At 35.4% G+C, this 15106-nt stretch overlaps 1 protein-coding gene across 1 annotated transcript in view; it reads right to left on the bottom strand.

The window, feature by feature from the left end:
* Nucleotides 1-15106, bottom strand: part of HELQ (helicase, POLQ like) — a 64083-nt gene that overhangs the window by 42024 nt on the left and 6953 nt on the right. The window contains exons 3-9 of the mRNA XM_042781788.1: nucleotides 13972-14150; nucleotides 13216-13416; nucleotides 12518-12590; nucleotides 9350-9447; nucleotides 7396-7494; nucleotides 2107-2252; nucleotides 1484-1723 (exon numbers count right to left, since the gene is read on the bottom strand). Of these exons, the coding sequence (XP_042637722.1) occupies nucleotides 1484-1723; nucleotides 2107-2252; nucleotides 7396-7494; nucleotides 9350-9447; nucleotides 12518-12590; nucleotides 13216-13416; nucleotides 13972-14150 (1036 nt within the window). The remainder of the gene's footprint in view (nucleotides 1-1483; nucleotides 1724-2106; nucleotides 2253-7395; nucleotides 7495-9349; nucleotides 9448-12517; nucleotides 12591-13215; nucleotides 13417-13971; nucleotides 14151-15106) is intronic.

Raw genomic sequence — 15106 nt, 5'->3', positions numbered from 1 at the left:
TTTATTGTGCTCTGGTTTATCATTTCTTGCATACATTACGGTTGTTTACAAATTGAAGGTTTGTGTCAACCCTGAGTCAAGCAAGTCTATTGGTACCATTTTTCCAATAGCATGTGCTCACTTTGTGTCTCTGTGTCACATTTTGGGAATTCTCACAATATTTCAAACTTTTTCATAATGCTATTATTGCACACTTAACGAACTATAGTATAGTGTAAACATAAGTTTTATATGCACTGGGAAACCACCAAATTCGTGTGACTTGCTTTATTGTGCTATTTGCTTCATTGCAGTGGTCTGGAACTGAACCACAATAACTCCCACTGGATAGGTATTCCTGTACTCACAGTTTTATAAAAACTGACCATATATTGGGGGTGAGGGGGGACCATACTAATAAATTACAACAGCAGAAATCAATTACACAAGCTGCTGTAGGTTGAATTATGCCCTCCAAAAAGATATGTTGAAGTCCTACCTCTTGTACCTGTAAATGTGACCTTGTTTGTGACCTTTTATTATCAGTTAAATTCATTGAGGTCATCATGGAGTAGGGTGAAACACAATCCCAATTCTTTCTGAATAGTGTCTAACAAAAGGGGAGGGCAGACATGGAACCAGGGTGACACAGAGGAACACAGCTTGTAATGTGTCTATAAGCAAAGGAATACTGAAGATTGCTGGCATCTACTAGAAATGAGAAGTACGAAACAATACCTCTTTCAAAGCCTCCAAAAGTGATACAACCAAGACTCTGAACTGAACTTCTAGTCTCCAGAATTGAGAGAAAATAAATTTCTGTTTTCAAAACCACAAACTGAGTGGTCTTTTATTATGGCAGCCATAGGAACCTAAGGCATACAATTTTGATAATAACTGAAAAGATAGTCAAGAGTCTGCCTTAAAAAATGAGACTAGACATAAATGGCTTCATAGATGAGTTCTCTCACGTTTCAAGGAAACCTTATGTTAAAGAAACTCTTTCAAATCATAGAACAGGTGAAAAGCTTGTCAACTGTTTCTACATAATTTGCATCATAACTCTGATATCAAAATCAACCATGGAAAGAAGGAAATGTACCAGTATTTTTCATTAAAAGGATTAAAAGACACTGGGAAAAGCACAAGAGTTAAAGGCAAGAAAGGTAAATACTATTACAACCACAGCCTGCAATAATAACAATAATTTACAAGTGTATACAAAAATAGGCATGCAAACTGAACAGGTGTGAGAGGGCAAATAGGACCATACCCACAAATATATACATAGGTTTGACAGGATATAAAAAAAGAGAGAGAGAGAGAGAGTAGAGAACAAAATAAGAAAAAGAAAATTAAAGGAAAAAATGGTCAACTTAGCAAATGCTAGAAAAATTTACAAATTATCACCCACTACTGAGAAAGAGTAAAACTACAACAAATACTCCTTCCAAGTCAGGAATTGAAAAGTTTTGAGCCTTGGCCAACAGTTCTTCCATCTTACCTACGAGCTGGTAGGTTGACTCCTGCTGCTAGAGTGGATGTGCAAGTAAAAAGACAGAGAACTCCTGTGGAATAAGCCTCCTCCAAGAGCTTCCTTTCATCACTGGTTAAACCACTATGGTGATAGGCAACTCCAAATGGGATAGTGCGCTTCAACACAGGACATAGGTTGCCACCGTTGATGTTCTTCAAGTTCTTAATCATCTCATATTTTTCTTTCTCCTTGTGTTTCAGATATTCCCTAGGAAAAAGATATGATAGAAATATGAACTCTTGATCTTACAGTGAAAAAGTGACTATCATTTTAGTTTTAGTAGATGTCATGTGAACTTTTTTTTTAAACTTGCATGATGTTTATTGATATAAGTGCATAAAATATTCTTAGAATTTTTATTCTGACTTCATTAACTATTAGGTGGTCTCTGTCAACCTTCTGGTGGATCAGAGTCATGAAAATATGATGAAAGCTGATACAAAATATAAATATTTAAATAAACACAGCACTTTACATATAATTTCAGAGGACTCATGGACTGCCTCAAACTTATTACTGTACTTCCTATGAATCTATGAATGTCAGGTTTAGACTTTTGTGAATATGGTATTTAAAAAATATTAACATACTTGCTTAAAAACTTGCATATCATTTCTGCTACATTTTCACAGTTCTTCTTAGTAGGACAAAATACTAAGCAGGAATAATTGGGAATAACTTCTGTTACTAATGCTATCAAGCGATCAGGATCCATCTTTTTCAGGGTATCGGAATACTGCAAAAAAAACAAGACACTGGAACAAGGAACTTAATGACCATTAAAGTCTGTGGAATTTTTTTTTAACCAATGTGACTTGAAAGGTAAGTAAATTATCCATAATTTTGAACTTATTTAATAAATCTGATTATTTAAAAGAAAAGATGAAATGTATATTAAACATTAAAATATTAAGTCCCACTTTTAGGTTATTAAAGAGCTCTGGTGGTAGTGGTTAAGGCATTTGGCTGCTAACCAAAGGGTTGGTGGTTCGAACATACCAGCTGCTCTGTGAAGGAAAATGAGGCAGTCTACTTCTGTAAGATTTACAGCCTTGGAAACCCAATGGGGGTTGCTATGAGTTGGAATCGACTCTATGGCAGTGAGTTTTTTTTTTTTTTTTTAGGTTATCAGGGTTTCATTAGCTACATTTAGTTAACTTAAAAAACAAAAAAAGAAACTGTAATTAAAGGACTGAAGGAAAGACAATTAAAGAAGTGAAAATAGTTAACATTATTAATAACCCAAATGCATGCCATCTCCACCAAAGCAGAACAAAAGAATCCACAGAGAAAACAAAACTGATCCTAACAAGAATCAAAAGACTGCATACATAAGACATACCCTTTATTATTACTAAGAGTTTTCAAAAACATAGATACAATCATACAAAAAGACATTTTCAGAAATACAAAATATATTTATCAGTGAAATACAATTTCTGTGACCCTAAGCAGATACCAGGAATTTAAAGAACATGAAGAAAAAGATGTAAAATTATTTAAAATCACCTCAGTTCCCTAAACTTTACTGAAATAACTAAGATACAGATTTTAGAATAACATACCTTCATAGAATTCTTAAACTGTTATAAAACCAACCTCTTTTCCTCCTGTTTAATATCCTTCACATAAGTCATAGAACAATGGTAGACATTTACGTTTTTATACACCAATATGTGATCTACATCAACAAAACAAAACCTCTACTGTTCAGTCTTCCTTCTGAGGAGTGGCTGGTGGGTTTGAACCGCCAGCCTTCTGGTTAGCAGTCAAATGCTTTAGGCACTATGCTAACAGAGCTCCTATGTGATCTACATGTTGTTGTTGTTGTTGTTGTTATGTGCCGTTGAGTCAGACCTGACCCATAGCGACCCCTCCTTGGGTTTCCAGGGCAGTATCACTACGGAAGTAGATTGCCCCATCTTCCTTCCGGGGAGTGGCTGGTGGGCTTGAACCGCCAGCCTTCTGGTTAGCAGTCAAGTGCCTTAGCCACTACGCTACCAGAGCTCCTGTTTCATTGATATATTTTTTAAACTGTTGTTGAATGAATACTAAACATTTAAGGAAGAGGTTCCCAAAAATATTCTAATGGGATTTAGGGGAGAGTTTACAGAGCAAATTAGTTTCTTGTTCAGAAATTTATAAACAGATTGCTCAGTGACATTGATTGCAATTCTCACAATGTATCAGCACTCTCCTCATTTCCACTTTGGGTTCCCAGTTTCCATCCACCCAGTTTTCCTGGCCCATCCTGCCTTCTGACCTTTGTTTTTGGGCAAATGCTGCCCTTCTGGTCTCATATAGTTGATTGTTCTGAGGAACATGCTCCTCCCAGGGGTTAATGTTCACTTTATAGGCCTATTTATGTGACTGAAAGATGATCCCCAGGAGTGGCTTCAGTTCTAAGTTACAAAGGTATCTAAGACCACAGTCTCAGGGGTTCCACCAGTCCATCAGACCAGTAAGTCTGGTCTGTTTTATGAATTTGAAATTCATCCCATCCTTTCCTCCCACTCTATCCAGCACCTTCTACCGTTACACTGGTCACAGTGGTCCTGGTGTTGGTGGCCAGGCACCATCTAGTTCTGGTCTCAGGTTAACCTGTGAAGGCTGTGGTTCATGTGGTCCATTAGTCCTTTGGACTAATTGTTTCCTTTAGTTTTTGGTTTTCTTCACTCTTTTCTCTTCCAGATGAAAATAGACAGATAGTTGTAACTTAGATGGTTGCTTGCAAGCTTTTAAGACCCCAGCCACTACTTACCAAAGTAGGATATAGAACACTGTCTTTATGGACCATGTTATGCCAATTGACCTAGATGTCCCCCAAGAGTGTGGCCCCTAGCACTCAAGCCCAGTATCTCAATCCCAGGAGATACTGGTTATGGATAAGAGATTTTCATGGCTGTGCCCTCTGTATGCACTACTATATTCACAGGTATATTTGCAGCATAAACAAATATATATGTAGGAATATCCACTGCCAACTCTATGCATGCTTGTGGGTGTACTCACATACACCCTTCCACCCCTGTTCAGCTTACATAACTATCCATAATAATAGTACCGTTACTACCATTGTTGCAGGATTGTGTATGTAATAATATTTGTCCTAGTTGCCTTTTACTCTCGTGTACCTGTCAGTGTCTTCCTTTGCCTTGGTTATGTTGTGCTGATTTCCCCCATATTATGTACTGCTTTTCCTTTCAGCAAAGTTAGTATGTGTCTACTATCGAGTTAGTGATTTCCTTCCCATCCCTGGTAAACAATCAAAAATTGTTTCTTTCTGGGTGTGAACCTTTTTTGACTTGACTTTTTATAATAGTGGTCTCATACAATATTTATCCTTTTGTGACTGACTTTTGCAAATTTTCTTGGTTCATCGTGGTACCCCAAGGCCAAAAGAAATACTTAACAGTTCTCTCATTAGGTAGTTAAGTACTAACAACTTAATAATACAATTTAGTAGCCTTCTGAATAAATAATCCAAACTCAATGCTGTCGAGTCAATTTGACTCATAGTGACCCCTCCTTGGGTTTCCAAGGCAGTATCTCTATGGAAGTCGATTGTCCTTCCTTCCAACGAGTGGCTGGTGGGTTTGAAGTGCCAGCCTTCTGGTTAGCAGTCAAATGCCTTAGGCACTATGCCACTAGAGCTCCCGAATAAATAATATATATATATATATATATATAAACACAGTTTTTATTCCATTAAACCACACCTGTTTGCTAAGATATACACTTTTGGGCAATGCACAGCCTTTCAATCCTTGGAATCAGACTGCACATTACCAATTTCATTTCCTGTTCCACATTGATTTTTGCAAGGTGGTGTTGTTAAGTGCCATTGAGTCATTTCTGATTTACAGGGACCCTATGTACCATCAAACAAAACACTGCCCGGGCCTGTATCATCCTCATTATCATTGCCATGCTTGAGTCCACTGCCACAGACACTATGTTAGTCTATCTCGTTGAGAGTATTCCCCCTTTTCAGTGACCCTCCATTTTACCAAGCATGATAGCACGATATCTTCTCCAGGGACTGGTCCCTTCTGACAACATGACCAAAGTTTGTGAGATAAAGTCTGGCCATTCTCACTTATAAGGAGCATCCTGGCTGTACTTTTTCATGACAGATTTGCTCGTTCTTCTAGCAGTCCATGGTACATTCAATATTCTTTGCAACACCGGAAATCAAATCCATCAATTCTTCTGCAGTCTTCTTTGTTTGCTGTCCAGCTTTCACACGCCTATGAGGCTACTGAAAATACCATGGCTTGGGTCAGGTGCACCTTAGTCTTCAAAGTGACATTTTTGTTCTTTAACACTTTATAGAGGTCTTTTACAGCAGATTTGCCCAATGCAAAACGTCGTTTGATTTCCTGATTGCTTTTTCCATGGGAATTGATTGTAGATCTAAGTAAAATGAAATCTTTTGACAACTTCAATCTTTTCTCCATTTATCATGATTTTGCCTATTGGTTCAATAGTGATGATTTTTTCTTTTTTTTTCAATTGAATGACCTTGTTTGGGGGTTAAGCTATAATCCATGCATTAAACTTGAGGTTGACAGCCTGGCCCTTTTAGAAGTTGCTCCAACTATTTGAAGGTGGAATAGTAAGGCTTTTTGTTTTCTTTATATTGAGGTGTAATCCTTACCAAAGGCTTTAGTCTTTGATCTTCATCATTAAGTGCTGCTTCAAGTTTTCTTCATTTTCAGCAAGCAAGTTGTCATCTGCATATCACAGGTTGTTTCATAAGCCCTCTTCCAATCCTGATGTCACATTCTTCTTCATATATTCCAGTTTTTCAGATTATTTGCTCAGCATACAGACTGAATAAGGATGGTGAAAAGATACAACTCTGATGCACACCTTCCCTGATTTTAAACCATGCAGTATACCCTTGTTCTGTTCAAATGACTGCCTCTTGGCCTATCTACAGATTTCACACGACCACAATTAAGTGTTCTAATATTCTCATTCTTCATAATGTTAGTCATAATTTATTGTGGTTTACACAGTCGAATATCTGTGCAGTCAATAAAACACAGGTAAACATCTTTGTAGTGTTCTCTACTTTCAACAAAGATCTGTCCATCTGACATCAGCAATGTTATCCCTCATTCCTCATCTTCTGAATCCAGCTTGAATTTCTGGCAAGTCTTCATTAATGCACAGCTTCAGCCATTTTTGAATTATCTTCAGCAAAATTTTACTTGCTTGTGATATTAATGATATTGTTCAATAATTTCCATGTTCTGTTGGATCATCTTTCCTTGGAATGGGCACAAACATGGAATTTTTCCAATAGGTTGGCCAGGTAGCTGTCTTCCAAATTTGTTGGCATAAATGAGTGGATGCTGCCAGTATTGCATCCATTTGTTGAAACATCTCAATGGTATTTTGTCCTTTCCTAGAGTCTTGTTTTTTTTGCTAATTCCTTTATGGGAGCTTGGACTTCTTCCTTCAATATCAATGGTTCTTGATCATATACTACCTTGTGAAATGGTTGAACATTGATCAGCTGTTTTTGGTACAGTGACTTTCATCTTCTTTTGATGCTTGGTGTATTATTCAATTTTTTTTGCCCATAGAATTCTGCAGTATTGCAACTCGAGGCTTGAATTTTTTCTGCAGTTCTTTCAGATTGAGAAAGGTACTTATTATTACAACAACTGCAAAAAAAATCTGTTTCACAAAGATCTGATGTCATAGAAAGGAATATAGTATGATCTAATGTTGAAACTGGAAACTACCTTCAACTAGTAGTTTGTATGGTGTCCAATAGATGTCAGATACTGAATCATGTGTGCGCTACTCTGGGGCACTTCAGCACAAAGTTTGGGAACTTTGGATTTAAAGGTTATCAACGTTACCTTATAATTAAGGAGACGTGAAAAAGTGATGCCATTCTCTGCTTTGCTGCCAACTTCATATATCTCATCATTTATTTTCAGGTATTCTTTTAATTCAACCTTGAAGTAAAAGGAAATGTGAATTAGTAGCACATATGAATTCCTCTTTCCAGAGTTTTAAATTTTAAAAAATATGATGTAAAAAAAGACAGCTATAAAAAGATTTGAGTTTTTCTAAGATATACAAAGCATGCTTCAACTTAAAAGCGCTTTTCTCACCATTTATGTTTTATGTCTTTTTCTTTTTAAATTAAGGATTAATATCCATAAAAAATACTTACAAATTCATTAGTCACATATCCAGTAGGAAGCCAGACACTGTGTGTGTCACAAGAAGCAGTATAAATAAGTCATAATGTTTACACTCTTATTTTTAATTAAGGTGTTATTTTGTGTTAGCCCTCAAGGTCACTGGTTTGAATTCTAAATACCACCATATTATTTTTAACTTAAATATTTTTAGACAAAGTTTTTAAAAACAGGTGACTGCAGTTTTAAAAGAAGAGTCTCTAATTTGAAAATTAAGGTCAGAAAATATCTCTTGAAAATGTTCATATGTGGTGTAAATGTAAAAAAAAAAATTTCAAATTAAAATTTGGTGATTCTTAAAAATTATTTTCTAAAAAACTAATTAGGCATAGAACATACACACAGATAGTATACGTATGTTATAAAGTACTTTCAAATAATAATAAATTATATTTGTTTACTTTCTTCAAGCATTTTGGAAATGCTGTTTATTGAAGGGTTTTAAATTAATTCCATGTGAAGTTGAATTTATTAAAAAAAATAATAACTACCCAAATCCAAGGCATTTGAGAGAGCTTCGGCTAAGTTGCTCCTTGAGGGCTGGACTGCTTGTTTATGGCTGTATCACTGTTGCCTTGCACATGGAGGTCTACAAGGGAGTCCATGTGGTCAAAACTATTCTTCTAATACTAAGACAAGACATTGCCTTTTTCTGAAATTCTCAAATGTTCAGAGGCTGCATGATGTATGATGACATCATCTACTGATGCTAATAGATGGTGCTGTATGCTGTCCATTCAAGTAAAACTACTCCCAAACTGCCCATAGTTTCCTCTGCTGTAATCTTTAAAAGAGCAGATTGCCAAGTCTTTTCCCCCAGAGCCACTGGTGGGTTCTAACCGTGGATCTTTCAGTCAGCAGTCAAATGCTTAACCATTCTGCCACCAAGGTTCCTTTTGATGCTAATGGATACTGCTGTTTGCTTTTGAATTTTCTTAGGTAGTAGGTTTATAAAGTGAATATTTGCATTTTTAGAGATATTTACATTTTAACTCTAAAATGCAAGATAATATTTGCATTTTAACTCAATTTTTACATTATACCTTCTATAACTGCCAAAATAATAATAATAATAATAATCTAAGACATTTGACTGCTAACCAGAAGGCTGTCAGTTCAAACCCACCAGCTGCTCCGTGAAGGGAAGACTTTACTTCTGTAAAGATTTACTGCCTTGGAAATCCAACGGGGGTCACTGTGAGTCAGAACTGACCAAAACATACATATTTGAAATTATTTTTTTTCCTATGTAACAATAACTCAAACATGTCTTGTTAAAGTCTGGCCAAATGAAACAATTTACCTTAGAGGAAAAGAACTGGAGAAATAGAATAGGTCTGAAAAAATTAATATAATAAATATTCAGTGAATATTGGCCAGGCATTGTTCTAGCTGCTATAGATACATTACATTAGTGACTCAAGCCAAGATCTCTGTTCCATGGTGCTCACATTCTCTCTATACAAATATTGGTGTATAGCCATGGTAAGTGGAATTATACTCCTTTGCTACCAAAAAATTTTTTTGTACAGTACAAGTTCTACTTTTATTTCTCAGTAAGATGAATACACAATAAATCAATACAGTGCAAACCTTAGGTACATACTGGTCTAAACTGACTGGTGTAATATTCTGCTTGAAGGAACTCTTGCAGGTCTTCAACATTGTTCAACGTTGCACTCATACCAATGATTTGAGTTGTTTCTGAAAACAAAACCAAAGTAGCTAGGAAAATTCGTGTATCATATATTGGTATATCATTATAGTATTAGTGATTTTAGCAACATTTCTGTGTTTTTGTGAATTCCTGATGGATGATTTAGAAAAGGGAAAAGGGGTGAGTAAGAAAAACACAAATATATTACCAGAGTAGTTATCTGGCAATCAAACGGTGAAAACTTTCAGGCATCCTGAGAGTTACTATTTAGAATAATTTCAAACTTAGCAGAAGAGTGGGGTATTTATAAAGATTTCTAAACAAAGCATTATGAATATAAATATGGTTGTTGTTGATTATCTGGATCATGGATATGGTTGTTGTAGATTATATGTTCTGCCAGTATGGCTATGGACAGATGTAAAGTGCAGAGCTGAGTTGGTTCTGAACTCTTGCCACATGAAAAGTTCTTTATGGGGTCTTCTATCAGGTTATAAATATTTATTTATTTATTTTTAAGTAAAAGCGGAGTGAAGCTCATGCAGCTGCATGGCTTTCCAGGCAGTGTAAAATGGCTGCTTTTGACAGACTTAGCTAGTGGACCAAATACCAAAGAAGCCTTTTTAGTAAATGTTTTGACTTGAAATTAATCATCCAAGGTAACTGAATGGGGAAATCTATTTTTCTTTCCCCTTCCACAAGGATGGAATATAAAGCTGAAGAGATGAGCCTAAGGCCAAATCAAGAAAGGCTATGCTAAGAAATCTGGAATTTATGCAGAAAATAAATGGAAGCTATCAAGGAGTTTTAAATAGTAAACTAATTGGAGTTACATTTGGGAAAGATCATTCTAAATGCATTGGAGAAGGCAGATTTGGTAGGGGGAAGATATAGTGATCGAGACTGGGGCAGATACAAGTGCTTGGTGACTTTTATAGTAATGTAGGTAAGAAAGTATGAAGAATTGAACTAAAAGATTTGGTGGTAAAGAGGGAGGTAAAGGATGTAATTAAGAAAATATATGCATGAGATAACCTAGATAGGATTTCATAGCTGTGCAAGAATGAAAACTGTAAGATTTTGGTTTAGTTGGCTGCATGGAGAATGGTGGCAAGGAATACGTACCAAAGAATGAGTTTGAAGGAAATAAGTTAAGTGAATCTGAGCTGTTCATAGGATATTCAAGTAGGGTATCTAGTTAGCAGATGATATTACTCAGAAGAGAAGTATAAACAAGAGATACACATTTAGGAGGCACAGCACACAGGAAGTATTTGAAATCATATCTATAGATGAGAATGAGCAGAAACTGTATGAAATAGGAAATAAAGAAAAAGCCTAAGATGAATCTATGCTAACACAGATTGTACATAAAGAACAAGTTTAGAAAGAGGTATCACAAATGAGAACAAGAAGGAAAAGCTAAAGAGATTCATTATATTCAATACAATTCAAAGCATATAATTATACATTAACAAGAAAGATATGTCCATTATGTGTCAAGTACTACATTAGATACTTTACATAGGTTAACTCATGCCATCTTCACAGCAATTCAGCTAAACCCAAAAAGGATCATTTGCCATCCAGTCGATTTTCACTCAAAGTGATTCTGTAGGTCGGAGGAGAACTGCCCCTAGAGGGTTTGCATGGTTGTAAATCTTTATAGAAGCAGACTGCCACATCTTTCTTCTGTGGAGCAGCTGGTGTGTTCAAACCACTGGCCTCCTGTTAGCAGCTGAGCTTTTTAACTACTATGCCAGTAGGGCTCCTAATTCACCTCAGAAGGTTCTATTACTATCATCCATATTTGGTGGATAAGGAAACTGAGGCATGTTAATATAACTTGCCAAAAGTTATGTAGCCAGGATTTGAAGATGGTTTAGCTCCAGAATCTGTCACCAGCCACCATGCTATGCTATCTGTCAATGCTAAGATGTTATTCCTCATACAGTGAGACAGAAGGAAAAACCAAGAGAGAATGATGTTCCAGTACCCATAGGAGAAAAGAACGAAAAACAGACAAATGTTAAAGAAACAATAAGACAAGGATAAAAGATAGTAAAAGCACACTGCCTTTGACAGGTCATCATTCTCCCCTTTCACTGCTTTATATTTTTCCATAGACTTCTACCATTTGACACAGGATATATTTTCTTATCTTTTTATTGTACATTCACTTTCACTAAAATACAGGCTTGATAATGGCAAGGTCTTTGTTTTATTCACTGCTGTCTTCCCAGAACTCAGAATAATGTTTGGTACAAATTGATGTTTAATAATTTCAATGATTGTTAAGTGTTACATCTGCCAAATAGCATTACCGTCCCAATTTTTAAAATAATTTTTATTAAGATTTTTACAGTTAACAATTTTTCCAAATATAAGCTAAGTATTGAAAAACCACATTAATAAATAGGAGAGATAATATTTAGAATAAGTATTTTATGCACACTTAAATATTATCTGATGGTGCAAATCAGCTCCTGAAAGGGTCTACATAAATACATTAAAAACTGTGAGAGCCAAAACTCAGCAGGACTCCCTTATTTTTCTAGGTCTTTTAAGTTTTTCACCTTTGACAGGGTGTAGCCTTACCACTTCTCTACTGCTCTCTATTAGTGGAAAATATTGGAGTGTTCCTTCTCTGACAGATTTCTTCTGCCCTTACACAGGTTCTGGCTTTTGCAGGTTTTACTGTATTGTTGGTATGATGACGATAGTGATAGAGTGAACTTTTTACATGTATTAACTCATATAATTAATATATTTTACATGTATTAATTCATATAATTCTCATAACACCCCTAAGCAGACTATCCCCACTTTACAGAAAAGGAAATGGAGAGATTGAATGATGTACCTAAGCTCACATAACTAGTAAGCAGAGAACAATAGAGGACTTTCTAACCTGTTAATTTCATGTTATCCTCACAATCCCATTCATCCATTCATTTTTCCAATAAAAATTTATAAACTAATTTTTCAAAGTTAAAGAACTAAAGCAAAAAGTATAAATATTTTACTCTAGATTACATAACTTAGTTAATGGTAGAATTAAGTTCTTTATACATCTCTTGGTTATAAATCAGTAGGTGACCACATTTCAAAACTTACTGCTGGTATAGAGGATTTTTGCTAAAGTCATTTCCAGTATAGCTCCACGGCTTCCTTCACCAATCATGTGCAACTGTGAGATTAAAAAGAGAGAGAGAGAGAAGTAAATCTACATATAAAACTAAACCAAACCCACCGCCATCAAGTAAATTCCACCTCATATCAACCTCCATTGGGTTTCTGAGGGTGTAAATCTTTATGGAAGGAGACTGCCCCATCTTCCTTCCAAGGAGTGGCTGGTGGGTTTGAACAGCCAACTTTCCGGTTAACAGCCAAATGCCTTAACCACTATACCACCAGGGCTCCTTAACTCTGCATACAGTGCCCATATAAAATATTTCTATGAAATGAGTATGTAATTCTTGCTTTATAACTCTTAAACATTTTGAACATAGCAACCTTCGTGCATATATATTATTTCACTAGTATCTTAAGTTAATCAAGTTTGGGGACAAGATTCTAACATCTGGGATGCATAAGTTCTACTATAAAACTGTATATACACACATACCCACACAGGAAACAGTTGATACAAAACTGAATTTACGATTACAAATTCATGAATTAAGAATGAAATGTCTTCACCTGCACTATGTATTATTTATTCTCATACAGGTATTAAGCAGATTCATATAATAATTAGAATAACAAAGATTTTAGTATTAAAAAAATGATAAATTATTAAAGTAATAACAAACCTCATCTACAACAACCAGACCCAGACTACTGATTCTCTCTGTTTCAATCAAGGAGTTCACCAGACTATGTCCTTTTTCAATAGTGGCAACGTACAGTGATTTCCTTTCCCTTCTTTTAATTGGAGGAAATCTTCCTTTGCTTCCAGCATATTCTTCAACAAAGAAACCCAGCTCCATACCAAAAGTTGACAAACCTGAAATCTACAATATTAGTTCAAAAAAACAATAACAAAAAACAGGTAAATAAGAACTCTAATTGCTCAAAGGAATTTTAAAAAAGCTAACAGGGTTTAATTTTAATCAATGTTAACAAGGCCACATAAAATACATATACATTTAAGAAATGCCACAAAATAAACGCTTACCTTGCTAAATGAATACACCTTTTGAAATATATAATAAAAGAGAAAATAAATTTCAAGTATCTCCTTTGATATCAAAAAGCATCAGAATAACTTTATTTAGATAAAGTAATTGGCTAGTTTCTGCCTGAAAAACATGCTAAATATCAAAAGAACATTTAAGAAGTAGTTTAATCCACTAGTTTGGAAATAATCTAAAACTTTTTACAACAGGTAATACCATCAGAAGAGATATTAGGTAAGTATTCCATACTTCTTTTGTATATCCTGAAAACAACATTCAATCCTTAATAGATGTAGCTCTTCTCAGTCAATAAAAATGATACTGTTATTCTAGTTTTTAAATCTTAATGTCAAAATATTAGTAAATAACATTTAAAAAAAAAAATCACACCTTTTCTTGGACAATTGCTACATATGGTAGGATCATTAAAACATCTTTCCGCCGGCAAAGAAGTTCTTGCAGCATTAAAATCTCAGCCACGAGGGTTTTTCCACCACTTGTTGGCAAAGAATATATTAAATTTTTTCTTTCTTGTACAGAATTCAGAGTTAAGCAAGTATGCTGCCATTCTGTGGAATTAAACAAAAAAGCAAACAAGAATTATTTTCCCCTTGTACAATCTCAAGATCATTTTCTAAGAAGGAAAAATCAAATCCCACCTTGTATAGGATTCTTCTTATAAGGATAAATCAAATGTTAAATGCCAAAAATCTGAAATATTTATATGCAAGGCCAATGAATTTAGTTCAGGTCTATTCATCACCTACAGACTTCAGGCTAAGATCCTCACATAGCAGGCGGTGGTCTGGTGGACAAAGAGCATTATATGGGATATCAGAGGAGCTAAAGGACAGTGGCTAAGGCGTTCAGCTGCTATGCTAACCAAAAGGTTGGCAGTTCAAACCCACCAGCCACTCCATGGGAGAAAGATGAGGCAGTCTGTTTCCATATAGATTTAGTCTTGGAAACCCTGTGGGGCAGTTACACTCTGTCCTATAGGATCACTGTGAGTTGCAATCAACTCAATGGCAGAGGGTTTAAAGGACAGTACAAGGACCTGTGTAAATTCAAAGGTCTTCTTATGTTCTGGAAGATCACGTAAGCTTTTCTTCTTCATTCACCCAAACATCATCTTGGAGAGAAATAAGGAAAGGAGGAAAAAATATCTATAAGGTTTTACATAAACCAAGAAAGACTATTCAACTAGCTCTAATAGGGAGCTAAACTGTGAACGGCCTGAGTAACATTTTAAACGGTTTGAATCATAAAAGACTGGGATTGTTAATTAAATCTAAGGTAGTGATGAAGTGGGACTCTTGGAAAGGACCAGATCACATTTCAGACATGGCGTGAAAACTAGCATAACTACTCTGTAGGCTAATTTGACAGATTATCGAAAGTCTTCAAAATATGCATCAGTTATTTTATCAGTTAAAAAAATGGGATAAAAATATGACAATATATTCTATGGTACCACAATGCAAAGACTGGCAAAATATATATGTGTGTGTGTGTGTGTGTGTGT

This window comes from Orycteropus afer, unplaced genomic scaffold, assembly GCF_000298275.1.
Source record: "Orycteropus afer afer isolate SDZICR_OR568_19922 unplaced genomic scaffold, OryAfe1.0 scaffold00172, whole genome shotgun sequence".
Taxonomy (NCBI): domain Eukaryota; kingdom Metazoa; phylum Chordata; class Mammalia; order Tubulidentata; family Orycteropodidae; genus Orycteropus; species Orycteropus afer.
This window is presented reverse-complemented; position numbering and strand designations above follow the sequence as displayed.